The 14,043-nt window shown below is 71.4% G+C and overlaps 2 protein-coding genes across 2 annotated transcripts; both read left to right on the top strand.

The window, feature by feature from the left end:
* The first annotated feature begins 545 nt into the window (after positions 1 to 545).
* On the top strand, positions 546 to 6,967 carry YJEFN3 (YjeF N-terminal domain containing 3). Its single transcript, XM_017834407.1, has 6 exons — positions 546 to 595; positions 3,193 to 3,301; positions 4,880 to 4,990; positions 5,078 to 5,191; positions 5,657 to 5,807; positions 6,741 to 6,967. The coding sequence occupies exons 1-6, from the start codon at positions 549 to 551 to the stop codon at positions 6,938 to 6,940; spliced, it is 732 nt and encodes a 243-aa protein (XP_017689896.1). The 5' UTR covers positions 546 to 548; the 3' UTR covers positions 6,941 to 6,967.
* Positions 6,968 to 7,954: 987 nt separating this feature from the next.
* On the top strand, positions 7,955 to 13,522 carry CILP2 (cartilage intermediate layer protein 2). Its single transcript, XM_017834345.1, has 9 exons — positions 7,955 to 8,015; positions 8,853 to 8,951; positions 9,174 to 9,446; positions 9,672 to 9,854; positions 10,071 to 10,229; positions 10,308 to 10,568; positions 10,693 to 10,801; positions 10,878 to 11,035; positions 11,130 to 13,522. Exons 1-9 carry the CDS (start codon positions 7,955 to 7,957, stop codon positions 13,520 to 13,522), a joined length of 3,696 nt encoding a protein of 1,231 aa, XP_017689834.1.
* The last annotated feature ends 521 nt before the right edge of the window (positions 13,523 to 14,043 follow it).

Raw genomic sequence — 14,043 nt, 5'->3', positions numbered from 1 at the left:
CCCATGGATGTGGATCCCACCAGAGTGATGGTGGGTGAAACCCCACCGAATCTGGGTGTTCAGCACAATTTTGACACGTTCCCCTCGCTCGGGGGTGGGAAGGAAGGGGCTTCCCGGGGTCCCAGCAGGGTCCCAGCTGCTCCCACCCCCTTCCACACCCCCCCCACGCGCATCCTGCGGGAATCACGAGAATCCCGGCCGGTGTTCCCGTTCCCGGGAGGGGCCGGAGCGATGCCCGCGGAGGGGGCGGGGGCAGCGGGAGCCGCCTCCCCCCGGGCGGCACCGGGGCCGCTCCAGCCGGGGGTCTCCGGGGGGGCCGCGCCAGTCCCGCCGAGGGGGCCGGGCCGGCAGGAGGGTCCGCGCTGCTCCCGAGGGATCCGCTCCCGCCGGGGGATCCGCTCCCGCCGGGGGATCCGCTCCAGCCGGGGGGGTCCGCGCCGCTCCGTCCGAGGGTCTGCGCTGCTCCCGAGGGTCCCGCTCCACCCGAGGCTCCGCTCCAGCCCCCGGGGGTCCCCGTCCCGCCGCCGCTCCCGGTGCCGCCGCCCGCCATGAGCTCCGCGTCCTGCCCTCCCCGGGAGCCCCCCCGGTACCTCAGGTGAGCCCGGGGGTCCCTCCGGAGAGCCCCCCACCCCTCCTCCCGGGCCGCGCGGGGAAGAACCGGGAGCTCCGGAGGGTCCCGGGGTCCCGCCGCGCCGGTGCCTCTCTCTGAGGTTACCGGATTCGCCGCCGGCACCCCCCCGCCGTCCCCCGACCCCCGGCTCGCCCCGGGCCGGTCCCGCGGGGTCGTGGCCGGTGCCGGAGCCCCGCAGAACGCGGTGGGGACCCGGGGGGGTGCTGGGGGCTCCCGCGGTCCCGCCGGTGGGGCGGGACCCCCCCGCAGCCCCGGGACGGCCCCCGGGTGGGCTCCTGCCCTCCGTGATGCTCCCGGGCCCTCCCGGTCCCCGCGCGCGTCCCCCGGGACGATCCCCCCCAAGGAGCCGCGGGGCGGGGGGGGGTCGGTACCCACGGAGCCTCCGTTGCCAGGGAAACCGCATCCCGGGTCTCCATGGCTGCGGCGGGGATGCTCCGGCAGCGGGAGCGGAGCGGGGGGACCCGCCGGAGATCCCGGGACCGGCCCGGGGGGTGCGCGGGGGACCCCCCGCTGCAACCCAGGGCGGGTCGGGGGGGTCCCGTACCCGAGCGGGACCGGGGGGGGAACGAGCGGCGGGAACGGGAGATGGAGCCGGGATACGGGGCTGGGATGTGGAGTTGGGATGCAGAGGGGGGACGCGGAGCTGGCGGGATGCAGGACCGGGATGTGATGCTGGGATGCAGGACCGGGATGTGATGCTGGGATGCAGGGAGAGGGAGGACACGGAGCTGGGACGCAGAACTGGGATGTGGAACGGGGATGTGATGCTGGGATGCAGACAGCGGACACGGATCCGGGATGCAGCGCCCGCGGTGTCCTGGAACTGGGATACGGGAAGGGACACTCAGGGATCCTCTCGTCCCCTCATCCCTCGGCTCCTCTCGCTCCCGCCCCAACCCCGCAGCAGCCGCGGACACGCAGCAGCCCCTGGAGGCACCAGGAACTGGGCTGGACTGGGTTGAACTGGGCTCTGCTGGGTCTCCCTGCGCTCCGGGGGGATCGGGAGCGGCATTCCAGGAGCGGCATTCCAGCGAAGCCAAACCGCAGATCCCGGGGGGAGCGGGGAGGGCTGGAGGTGACCCCGGAGCCCTCGGGGAGGGGGGGGTCGCGCTGCTCCCGGGGTGGGCGGCGATCCCAGGGAGCCCCGTGACGTGTGTCCCCTCCCTGGGGACGCTGCCAGGCCAGCGGGAGCCAGCCCGGGCCGGCGCCCAGCATTTTCCCTGCCAGCAGCGATTATGGATAATGTTCTCCCGGGAACAGACGTGGGGAATTTTGTCAGACACGTGCCTTTTGTTGGGAGAGGGACAACACACACACAGCTGTGCCCGGCCCGACCCCCTCCCGGCCCCCCCGGCCCCGCTCGGCGGGGGAGGGACACCGGGACAGCGCGGCTCCGTTTGACCACCACGACCCCCCTTGTTCTCCCCCCGGACCCCCGTGTGGGGCTGGGACCGGGCTGGGACTCACTAGAGGGCACCAAAGGATTGGGGACTGGGATGGGATGGGATGGGATGGGATGGGATGGGATGGGATGGGATGGGATGGGATGGGATGGAGGAGATGGGAAAAGGGATGAAGTTTTTCTGGGAGGTTTTTCAGGACAGGCAGGGGATGGGATACAGGAATGGGGGACAGGGAGGAGGGCTCACTGTGGGTCTACCAGAATGACAAGGGAATGCCCAATCCAAATGGTCCCTGGGCTCTGCCAGGACACCCAGAGCAGCCAGGGAACCCAACCAAGGATTCCACCCAGGGAACCCAACCAAGGATTCCACCCAGGGAACCCAACCAAGGATTCCACCCAGGGAACCCAACCAAGGATTCCACCCAGGGATCCCAACCAGGGACCCCAACCAGGGATCCCAACCAGGGATCCCACCCAGGGACCCCAACCAGGGACCCCAACCAGGGACCCCAACCCATGGCCCCTCCAGCTCCAGGAGCACCACACGATCCCTGCCCATGGCAGGGGGTGGCAGGTCCCCTCTCCATGGCTGGGACTGAGCGAGATGTGAGTGTGCCCTCCGAAACGGGGGCAGGGCGGGGGCTGGTGCCCCCCAGCTCCCCGCAGGGCCGTGGGTTCCCTCGCTGTGCCTCTCCCGGGGGTCAGATCCCAGGCTCCCTCCCGCAGCCGGCCCGGCCCGTTCCAGGCGCGCAGGTGAAGCCAACAGATGTGAGCAATTATTGTCCCATCAGCGGCTCCCGGCCCTGCCAACTCCCGGCTCTCGGCAGCGACGGAACAACCGCAGCATTGTTCGCTTTTATGTAACAGCCCGAGCCCCACGAGCCCGGGGGCGCTGCCAGGGCCGTGCCTCGCACGGATCCAGCCCCCCCTCACCCGCGGGGTTGGGCCCCAAACGTGCCAGCCGAGCCCGTCCCCCTCCCCGAGCCACCGGCCGTGCCCACCCTACACCCTACAAGCCCCCGACCCACTCTCCTGGTGCCCTGAGACCCCCTGCTCAGTGCCCTGGGGGCAGAGTGGGGTCCCAAATCCTTCCCGTGGGTGGTGGGGGGCACCCCTGTCCTCCCCCCGCTCACTGGTGCCCTCTCCCCCTCCCCAGCAAGGCAGAGGCCGAGGCCATCGAGAAGGAGCTGCTGGAGGATTATCGGTTTGGGAGGCAGCAGCTCATCGAGATCTGGGGACACGCCTGTGCCGTGGCTGTCACCAAGGTGAGGTGGCCAGGGGGGCTGGGGACACCCCACTGGGGCTGGGGACACCCCACCAGGGCCGGGGGCTTTGCTGCCAGCTGCTCTCCCACCCTCCTCCTGTCCCCCTGTGCTGTCCCACCCCAGCTGTGTCTCCCTCCCACTCCGGACCGAGGTGTGGGGACAAGGGACAGCAGGGCTGGTGGCACAGCCCGGTGGGCAGCGATGCTGTGGCTGTGCCAGGGCTTCAGTCTCTCCCTGGTGGGTTTCTTTGCATCCCTCAAACCCTCCCCGTTCACTATTCCCCCTGGGAACTGGGCTCAGTCCCAGCCCATGGAAAGGGGGGATGCTCAGCCCGTCCTGGGGTGTCAGGTGAGGGGGGTCCCTGGGGGTCCCCGTGTCCTGGTGATCCTCCCTCGCTGGGATCGCCGGGTGCTCGCGCTGGATGTGAGGAGGAGGAGGAGGAGGAGAGGAAGGAGGAGGAGGGGGAGGAGGCAGCCGGGCAGCGCCGAGGGGCAGCATCAAGGGCAGCTTTGTGAGCTCCGCGCCCGCTGCCTCAGCTTTTCCGTCGGAGGTGGCTCTGCCCTTCCCTTCTCCAAGGGCAGCCGGGTTGCCCGAGGAGGAGGAGAAATATTTTGGTGTTGGAGCCTCTCGGGGCGCCCCGGGGCTGCCCCCGGTGCCGCAGCATCCCCGGCCCCGCGGGGGCTGAGCATCCTCCCCGTGGGGCCGAGCATCCTCCTCTTCCTCCGGGAGAACCCCCAGCCCCGGCATCCCCCTCCAAGCCGGGGTCCCCGGGCATTGTCCCCTCGGGCACGTCCCCGGGAGGCGCTGGCAGCGCGGCCGGGGCAGGGCCGGGGCCGGGCTCACGCGGGCCGGGAGCTCCGGGCGCTGGCGGGGGGACGGGACCCGGAGCCAGGCTCCGTGAGCAGGAAAAAATCCGTCAATGCATAAACAGCGTCCCCGGGCAGGCTCCTGGTATGTGGAGCACGGAGCCGCCTCCCTGCAGCTGGCGGGGAGCCCCCGGGCCCGCGGGCACCGGCCCGGCCTGGGCAGTGTCCTCAGCCCACCGTGGGCATCCTCCCGATCCCACCGTGGGCACTGCTGGAATGTCACCATGGGCATCATCCTCATCCCATCGTGGGCATCATCTTCATCCTGCTGTAGGCACCACCCTCACCCCACCACTGGCACCATCCTCATCCCATCCTGGGCATCATCCTCATCCCACTCGGGCCCTGTCCTGCCCCACCCCAGGTGCCACCCAAGTCCTGCCACTGATGCCGCCCCCCATCCAATCCCATTCCCTGTCCTGCCATGGATCCCATCCCCATCCTGCCACGTGTGCCACCCCCATCCCACCCTGGGGATTGTCACCATCCCACCCCATGCCCTGTCCCGCCCTGGGCACCATCCCCCATCCCCACCCTGCTCCATGTGCCACCCCCGTCCCACCCCGGGCACCATCCCCACCCCACCCCCACCGCGTGGGTCCCCTTACCCCTCCCTCCCCGACGCCCCTGCCCCCTCGCCGTGCCCGGGGGCCGTTTGGGGGTGGCGCGGTGACCCGGGGCGGTGGTGACCGGCCACCCCCGTCTCCTCCAGGCGTTCCCGCTGCCCTCGCTGCCCCGGAAGCAGCCCACGGTGCTGGTGGTGTGCGGGCCGGCGCAGAACGGGGCCATCGGGCTGGTGTGTGCCCGGCACCTCCGCAGCTTTGTGGGTACCTCCCTCCCCTCCTCCTCCTCCTCCTCCCCTTCATCCCCGAGCGATGCCGGACCCCGAGCCCGACCCCTCCGCCCGCAGGACTACGAGCCCACCATCTTCTACCCCAAGCGCTCCCCGGACCCCCTGTACCGCGATTTCACGACGCAGTGTGAGAAGATGGACATCCCCTTCCTCTCCTACCTGCCCACCGAGGTGAGACCCCCCCAGCCCCCTCAGTCCTCCTAGGCCCCAGCCCCGCACAGCCCCCCAGCCCCCGCACTCCCCGCCCGACAGCACCGAGTTTATTCCTCCTTTTTCCCTCCCCTTCCCCCCCCCGCCCGGTCCCGGCTCTGCTGGGAGCCCGGGGATGCCATGAAATCCAGCGGCGGCTGCCGCGGCCCCGCCAGCCACCGGCTCTGTTGTTTTTGGAAGCCTCCGGGCCGGGGCGGGAGGAATTTGACCCAAAATCGCTGCCCTGGCCGCGGCCGCGCGTCTCGGCGTGCCGGGCTCTGCCCCCCCCTCCCTCCTCCTCACCTCGGGGGGGGGGATTTTCTTGGCCGTAGCCGCTGGGTGAGTCCAGTTCTGCGGGAAAACGGGATCCCCGCGTGGGCCGGGGCCGGTCCCTGGGTGGGGGGTGACGCGGGGACCCCCCCGCGTGTGTGTCCCCCCCTCCCAAAGGTGCAGCTGATCAACGACGCCTACAACGCCGTGGTGGACGCCGTGCTGGGAGCCGAGGCGGAGGTGGGCGAGGGGAGGGAGCCCTGCGCCGCCATCCTGGCCACCCTCAAGCACATCCGCATCCCCATCGTCAGCCTGGACGTGCCCTCAGGTGCTCGGCCCCCTCCCCCGCCCCGGGACGGGACCCCCGACCCGCCGCTCCTCGCATTCCTCACCACTCCCCACCCCTCGGTGTTGTCACCGCGCCCTCCGCGGTGTCACCGCAGTGCCCGGGCACCCGCGGTGCCCTCCCAGGGTGGGGACATCCCCGGGGACCCCCCCGCTGTCCCCCCCCAGGCTGGCAGGGCCCGCGGGGCGAGGTGGATCCGCTCGATGCGTTCGGGGCATCCACGGTAAATAACAAACTCCCCGAACTGAGACATGATGTAATTTGAAAACACCCGGGCGTCTGGTGGCCAGGCCTGGAATTGTCATCACATCACCCCCCCGGCGTGTCCCCCCCCACGCCGCGGGAGCAAACAGGAGCCCTTGGCACGGCCGCTGGTGAATCCCCACCAAGAAAAACCCCGCGCGGAGCCAGCCCGGGGGCGGTGCCGCAGGGGGAACACGCTCCTCATCCTCCCCGTGCCCTCCCCACCCCCCACCGGCAGCGCCTCGACCCCTGGGGTCACCCCCGAGCCCCTCTCTGTGTCCCCACGGGGTGGGAGGTGTTTTTTGGGGGGTGGCTCCCTGAACCTCTCTCTGTGTTTGCACAGAGTGGGACGTGTCGAGCTTGAACCCCCTCTCTGTGTCTCCACTGTGTGGGCACGTCCCTTGGGGTCACCCCTTCTCCCCGTCCCCACAGGGTGGGAAATGTCCCCTGGGGTCACCCCCGAGCCCCTCTCCCTGTCTCCTCAGGGTGGGACGTGTCCCCTGGGGGCACCTCCTCCCTGTGTGGGTGGGGATAGGGCAGGTCCCCTGGGGTCACTCCCTCCCCGTGTCCCCCCAGGGTGGGAAGTGACCTCTGGGGTGCCCCCGAGCCCTCCCCGTGTCCCCCCAGGGTGGGACGTGCCCCCGTGGTCACCCCCTCCCCGTGTGTCCGCAGGGTGGGACGCGGAGTCCGGGGGCAGCGGCGGGATCAGCCCCGATGTCCTGGTGTCCCTGGCAGCCCCCAAGGAGTGTGCCCGGCGCTTCCTGGGCCGCCGGCACTTCGTGGCCGGGCGCTTCCTGCCCTACGACGTCCAGAAGAAGTTCGAGCTCAACCCCCCCGAGTACCCCGGCACCGAGTGCGTGGTGGCCCTGTGAGCCCCCCAAATAAAGTGCCTGGTGGCTCCTCCTCAGGGTCTGTGTGGGGTCAGGGCGAGGGGATGGTGCCGTCCCAGTGGGGTTGGGGGATTGTGCCAGGACTCAGTTCCACACTCGGGGACTCGGCTCGACCCCCCCATGTGTCCCCTGGGAGCTGTTCCTGGGCACGGACCTGGTGTGACCTCCCCTGTGGGGACACGGGCAGCCGGGGGGCCCCCATGGGTGGCTGTGGGGTCTCTGCTGCTGCCACATCCCCCTGTAGCCCGAATCTCCCAGAAAACACCAGGAAAGGGTCGCTGGAGCAGCCCCCCCTCCCCGGGGTGGTCATTACCAGTGACGAGCCACCTCTGGGGACTGTCCCCCCCCCCGCCCCAGCAGGGAGAGTGTTCGTGACCCCAGTGCAGCCCCTGGAGCTGCCTCCCCCTCGGGGGGCTCAGCGCAGCCGGAGCTCCGGGGAATGCAGGGAATGCGCCGGGATTTCCGCCGGCCGGGCCGAGGGAGGGGGCTGGGGGTGACCTGGGGCCGGGGGTGGGTTCCCCACGCCGCCAGCCCCCGTCACAAGGGGTGTTTTGCCTCCCGAAACCCCGGAGGGGCACTGGGGAGCCGTGCCCGGTGCCAGCCCCACCCTGGGCTCTCTCGGCGCTCCCAGGGCACGGCAGCGGTGCCGGGGCAGTGCCCACCGAGCACCGAGACCACCCCCCCCCGGCAGCGGTGCCAGGGCAGCGCTGGCACCCCCAGCTCATCCCCGACCGCGGCAGCGCCGAGGCCGGGCTCGCTCTCGCCTCTTCCCCTTCCCTCCCTCCGCATTCCCAAGTGCATCCAATTTTAGCAGCTTTGCAAAAACAAGCCCTCAAGTTTCCCGGGCTGGAGCGGCGGCACGGCCGGCTCGGGGAGGGCTCCTTCCCGCTTCCCACTTGGACACGGCTCCGGCCCCGTGTGCCAGGAGCGAGGGGGACAGGCCTCCTATAAAGCCCCGCGGAGCCGTTCCCGCTCCCAGTGCCGGCCGGAGCAGCCATGGGGGAGCTGGCGCTGGCACTGCTGGCACTCGCCGCCCTGCACGGGGCCGGGGCCACAGGTAAGGGCGGCTCTGCCACCCGGCCGTGGCACGGGGACCACATTCCTGGGGGCTGGAGACGGCAGAGAGGGGCAGGGTGGGGATGGGGATGGGGATGGGGCTGAGTGCTCGCCGGAGGTGTGCTGGGACTGGTGGTGTGTGCTGGGACTGGTGGTGTGTGCTGGGACTGGTGGTGTGTGCCGGGGCCAGGCGTGTGCCAGGGTGGTGGTGACAGCTGGGATGGTCACAGCTGGGTGGTCACAGCTGGGTGGTCACAGCTGGATGGTCACAGCTGGGTGGTCCCTCTGGCATCTGACACCTCGGTGATGCTCAGGGGGTTTTGTCCTCCCCTGGGCCGTGGCACTGGAGGGGTGGGGACATGTCCCACGCCGTGTCCCCCCCAGCCCTGCTGGCTCTGGCACCACATGGCGGAGCCCCAGGAAGGCCCAGCTGGCCTGGTGTGACACCAGGTTCATGCCCTGGTGGGTGGAATGTGGGCACCCGGGGTCGTGTCCTTGTCCCACATCCTCCCTGGGGTTGAGCTCATCCTGGGACAGCCGGGAGATCCCAGGCAGCGTTTTCCATGGACACCCCTGGGTTCATCCCTGGCTGCCAGGAGGCTGTGGCCCCTCCTCAACCACCCTGGATGGTGTCACCAGCCGTGACACCCCATGGAGCTGAGAAATCCCACCCCAAACCCCCTTCCTGGATGACCATGGCAGTCTGGGGGGCTCAGGGTCCCCATCCCCGCTGGGACACAGCTTTGCTTTGGTGCCCATGGCTCAGCAGGGACCCTCTGTGTGCCCCTGCAATGGGGTGCCCTGGCCCGGGGGTCTCCCACCCTTTGCACCCCCCCAGAGCCCCTGGAGAACGACTCGGAGCCCGGGAAGAGCGGAACGGCAGGAAAGCCCTGGAAAGCCGCGCCCAACCCGGCAGAGCTGGACCTGGACACGGCAGGTACGGCTGTCCCCCAGCCCCCAGCAGACACCGGGTCCCCCCCAGTGCCACAGGAGGCAATGCCCACCCTGTGCCACCCACCCCACGGGACCCCCAAACTCCCTTCTGCTCCCCAACATTCCCACACCACATCCCTCCATCCCCACGTCCCCGGGATGTCCCCGGGTGTCACCCCAGGGTGCCCAGGGGGGCAGGGGGCACTCAGGGCCGGCTCCATCCCAGGTAAAGGTGCCGAGTGGACGTCCTGGTTCAACATCGACCACCCCGGGGGGGACGGGGACCACGAGAGCCTGGAGGCCATTCGCTTCTACTACCGGGGCCGCGTCTGCGAGCGGCCCGTGGCCATCCAGGCCCGGACCACCGAGTGGGAGCTGCCCGAGGAGGTGGGCGAGGTGGTGCACGCCAGCCCCAAGAGGGGCTTTCGCTGCATCAACAAGGAGCAGCCCCCGGGCAAGACCTGCTCCAACTACCACATCCGCTTCCTCTGCCCGCTGGGTGAGTCCCTGCTGTGTCCCATGTGCATCCCACCTGTGTCCCACCTGTGTCCCACTTCCCCAGACCCCACTGGCACCTCACAGGGGGTCCACAACCATCACTGTGCCCTCCCCTTGCTCATCACCCCCCTGCTCCCCATCCCAGCGGGAGCTGCGGGTCCCCTGGGGCAGTCACCCCTCGGGTGCTGCTGGCGGGTCCCCAGTTAAGGTCTGTGCCCCTCCCCAGAGCACATCTACTGGTCCCACTGGTCCTCGTGGAGCCCCTGCTCGCGCCGTGCCTGCGGCAGCAGTGGCACCCAGACCCGCGCCCGCCGCTGCCTCAGCGCCCGCCCCGCGGCCGCGCTCAAGGAGGTCAAGTGCAAGGGCAAAGCCGTGGAGCGCCGGCCCTGCAGCGCCGGGCCCTGCCCAGGTAGGGACCCCAAAAGCCCCCTGTTGGCACCCACCTGCCCCCTGGGTGCTGCTCGTCCCCCGGTGACACCCACCTCCAGCTCTGCCGGCGTGAGGGGTCCCGTGGAGACGTGAGCCGGGGCTGCACCCCTGTGTGGGGACCCTCCGTGCTTCACCACCCCAGGCCGGGCGCTGAGGGGCCCGTGGTGCCCGATTCCCACGCGGTGTCCCCCCGCAGAGCCCGCCTGGACGGAGTGGGGCTCCTGGGGCCCCTGTTCCCGCAGCTGCGGCAGCGCTGGGACGCGCGTCCGGCGCCGGAGCTGCGAGGCCGCCAAGAAGACGTCGTGCCCCGGCCGCCCCACCGAGGTGCAGAAATGTCCCCCCTCGCCCTGCCCAGGTACCGCCCTCAGGGACGTGGGGACCCCCTCCCCGGTGCCCGCCGGCCCCAGGGGTCTGAGCTCCGTGCCCCCCGCAGCCTGCCCCGGGCACACGCTGCAGGGCACCGTCCTCACGGGCGCCGGGGCGGCGCTGCCGGACGCCAGGATCTACCTGGAGGGGTCCCCGCCGGCGCTGCTGGGCCGCAGTGACGCCCACGGGCGCTTCGCCGTCACCGCGGGGCTGTGCCAGGGCAGCGCCAACATCAGTGCCCACCACGAGGGCTTCGCCCCGGCGCTGGCACCCGTCACCTCCAACGGCTCCGGCGTGGCCCCGGTGCTCCTGAGGCTGCGGAGGCTGGGTGAGCACGGCAGGGTGGGTGGGGGGCAGTGCACCCCTCGAGGGGTCACCCCAAAGGGTACAGGGGGGCGATCCGGGGGCGATCCGGGGGTGCCCATGGCTTGTTCCGCCTCCTCCCCCGGCAGAGAAGCCCTACATGGTGCTGCACCCCAGGGCGCAGGTCCGGGAGGCCGGGCAGGACGTGACCTTCTGCTGCAAAGCCTCGGGCAGCCCCGTGCCCAAGAAGTACTACTGGTGAGGCGGGACGGGGGGGTGGCAGGGGAGGGCAGCGCCGGGCGCGTCCCCGCTGAGCCCGTCCCCGTGCCCGCAGGTACCACAACGGGACGCTGCTGGAGAGGAAGGGGCAGCAGCCCGGCGGCCGCCTGGCACTGCGGGGGCTGGCACTGGAGCAGGCCGGCACCTACCACTGCAAGGCCAGCTCCGAGGCGGGCGCCATCCGCTCGGCGCCGGCACAGCTCACCGTGCTGGGTGAGAACGGGGAGGGCCTCGCCGGCCGCGGCGTCGCCCCGGGGCAGGGAATGCCACCCTGACCCCACTAACCCCAACCCCTCTGTGCCCCCAGCCCAGGGCCAGCAGAGCTGCCGCTCGGAGCCGGAGCCGAGCCTGGTGGAGCTGCCCAGCGAGTGCCCCCGGGACGCCGCCGGCTCCCGCCACTACAACGTGGGCCGGTGCCCGCCCTCCCCGTGCCCCGGCGGCCCCGGCGACCCCTCGGGCTGCGGGGGGGCCCCGGGGCACTGCTGCGGGGTGCGCAGGATGGAGCTGCGGGAGATCCCCTGCGCCGGCTCCCTGCTGCCCATCAAGGTGGTGGCCGAGTGCGGCTGCGGGCCCTGTGCCCAGCCCCGCGTGCTGGTGCAGGGCCGGGTGACGGCGGCCGACACCGGGGAGCCCCTGCGCTTCGGGCAGATCTTCCTGGGCGGCAGGAAGGTGGGATTCACCGGCTACAAGGGCTCCTTCACCATCGAGGTGCCGCCGGACACGCGGCGCCTGGTGGCTCGTTTCGTGGACCGGCAGCAGCGGTTCCTGGACGCCGTCAAGGTCCTGCCCTTCGACCCCCGCGGGGGCAGCGTCTACCAGGAGGTGAAGGTGCTGCGGAAGAAGGAGCCGGTGGATCTGGACGGCAGCCGGGGCAACGCCATCCCGCTGGGCGAGGCGAGCGGCCGGGAGCCCATCGGGGAGCTCGTCCTTCCCGCCGGCGCCTTCCTGCGCCCCTCCGGGGAGGTTTTCAACGGCACGGTCAGAGCCAGCGTCACCTTCCTGGACCCCAGGGACGTGGCGACGGCCAGCGCCGCCTCCAGCGACCTCAGCTTCGCCGACGCCGAGGGCGAGATCGTCCCCCTGCGCACCTACGGCATGTTCTCCGTGGATTTCCGGGAAGGGGAGAGCGGCGCGGCGCTGCAGACGGGGCCGGTGCAGGTGCGGATGGACACGGGGCAGGTCTGGATGCCGGAGCACCTGCAGAAGATGAAGTTGTGGTCCTTGAACCCCGAGACCGGCCTGTGGGAGGAGGAGGGGATCCTCCGCCCCGCCGCGGGCAGCCGGCGGAAGAGGGAGGAGAGGACCTTCCTGGTGGGGAACCTGGAGATCCGGGAGCGGCGCCTCTTCAACCTGGACGTGCCGGAGGATCGCCGCTGCTTCGTCAAGGTCAGGGCCTACAGCAACGAGAAGTTCAACGCCTACGAGCAGCTGGAGGGGGTGGTCATCAGCCTCATCAACCTGGAGCCCCAGCCCGGCTACCCCTCCAACCCCCGCGCCTGGGGCCGCTTCGACAGCGTGGTGACGGGCCCCAACGGCGCCTGCCTGCCCGCCTTCTGCGACGGCCAGCGCCCCGACGCCTACTCGGCCTACGTCACCGCCACGCTGGGCGGGGAGGAGCTGGAAGCCGTGGCCTCCAGCCCCAAGCTCAACCCCAGCGCCGTCGGGGTGTCCCAGCCCTACCTGGGCAAGCTGGGCTACCGCCGCTCGGACCACGACGACCCCGACCTGAAGAAGACGGCCTTCCAGATCAACGTGGCCAAGCCCGACCCCAACAACGTCGACGAGAGCAACGGCCCCATCTACTCGTACCGCAGCCTGGAGGAGTGCGAGCGGGCGCCGGCCAGCGCCAACCACCTGCGCTTCTACCGCGTGGAGGTGGAGAAGTACGAGTACAACGTGGTGCCCTTCAGGGAGAGCGACCTGACCTCCTGGACCGGGGACTACCTGTCGTGGTGGCCCAACCCCCAGGAGTTCAGGGCCTGCTACATCAAGGTGCGGATCGAGGGGCCGCAGGAGTACATGGTGAGGTCGCGGAACGCGGGGGGCACCCACCCCCGCACGCGGGGGCAGCTCTACGGGCTGCGGGACGCGCGCAGCGTGCGGGACCTGGCGCTGGACGGCACCTCGGCGGCCTGCGTGGAGTTCAAGTGCAGCGGGATGCTCTTCGACCAGAGCCTGGCCGACCGCACCCTGGTGTCCGTCGTGCCCCAGGGCAGCTGCCGCCGCACGGCCGTGAACGGCCTCCTGAGCGAGTACCTGAGCCGGCACCCGCCGCTGGCCGACAACAACCACACCGGCGCCTTCGCCATGCTGGCCCCGCTGGACCCGCTGGGCCACAACTACGGCATCTACACGGTGACGGACCAGAACCCGCGCCTGGCCAAGGAGATCGCCATCGGCCGCTGCTTCGACGGCACCTCCGACGGCTTCTCGCGGGAGATGAGGGCGGGCGCGGGCACGGCCGTCACCTTCGCGTGCCAGGAGCGGCCGCCGGGCCGGGAGAGCTTCTTCCAGCGCCTGCTGACGGCCCCGGCCGAGGCGCTGGCCGAGATCCGGCGGGAGATGGGGGCCGGCGAGCTGCGCCGCGCCCCCCCCGAGGTGATGGACTTCGCCTCCGGCGCCCGGGCCCCGGGCCCCACGCCCACCCGCCGGACCCCCAGCAGCCCCCGGAGGCCGGGCCGGATCCGGGGCCGGCCCTGAGCGCCGCGGGCCCCCCGCGCCCCCTCCCCGGCTCGGCTCCGCCCTCCCTTTCCCCGTCGCTTTTTACCCGCGCTCATTTATAACGACCGGGGGTGGGAGGGGGGGACGCGCCGGGGACACGCGGAGCGGGACCCTCCCGGGGCACGGGACCGCCGGGACGTGGGGAGGGGGTGTCAGCGGGCCCCCGCCGGCCTCGCCAGGCCCCCCCCCGGTGCTGCCGCTGCCCCCGACCCGGCCCCGCGCGGGGCAGCTCTTGGTGCTCAGCCCCGGGACAGCGGGGCCGCGGCCCCACGGGGTATTTAAATAAAAGGAATAAAAGAGGGGGCGGAAGTAAAGAGGGGACGGGGCTGGGATGGGAAGGGGGTCCCCGCCCCGTGGAGCTCCCGTGTGCCCGCGCCAGGGCTGAGGGTGCCGGGAGCTGGGAGCGCCCGTCCCATCCCTGAGCCCCACAAGGAATCGGGGGGCTTGGAGGGGGGAAAACGCCGGGATAATGTGGGTAATATGCCCTCCCTGTGGTGCCA

The sequence above is a fragment of the Lepidothrix coronata genome, unplaced genomic scaffold (genome assembly GCF_001604755.1).
Source record: "Lepidothrix coronata isolate B3197 unplaced genomic scaffold, Lepidothrix_coronata-1.0 Scaffold233, whole genome shotgun sequence".
Lineage (NCBI taxonomy): Eukaryota > Metazoa > Chordata > Aves > Passeriformes > Pipridae > Lepidothrix > Lepidothrix coronata.
This window is presented reverse-complemented; position numbering and strand designations above follow the sequence as displayed.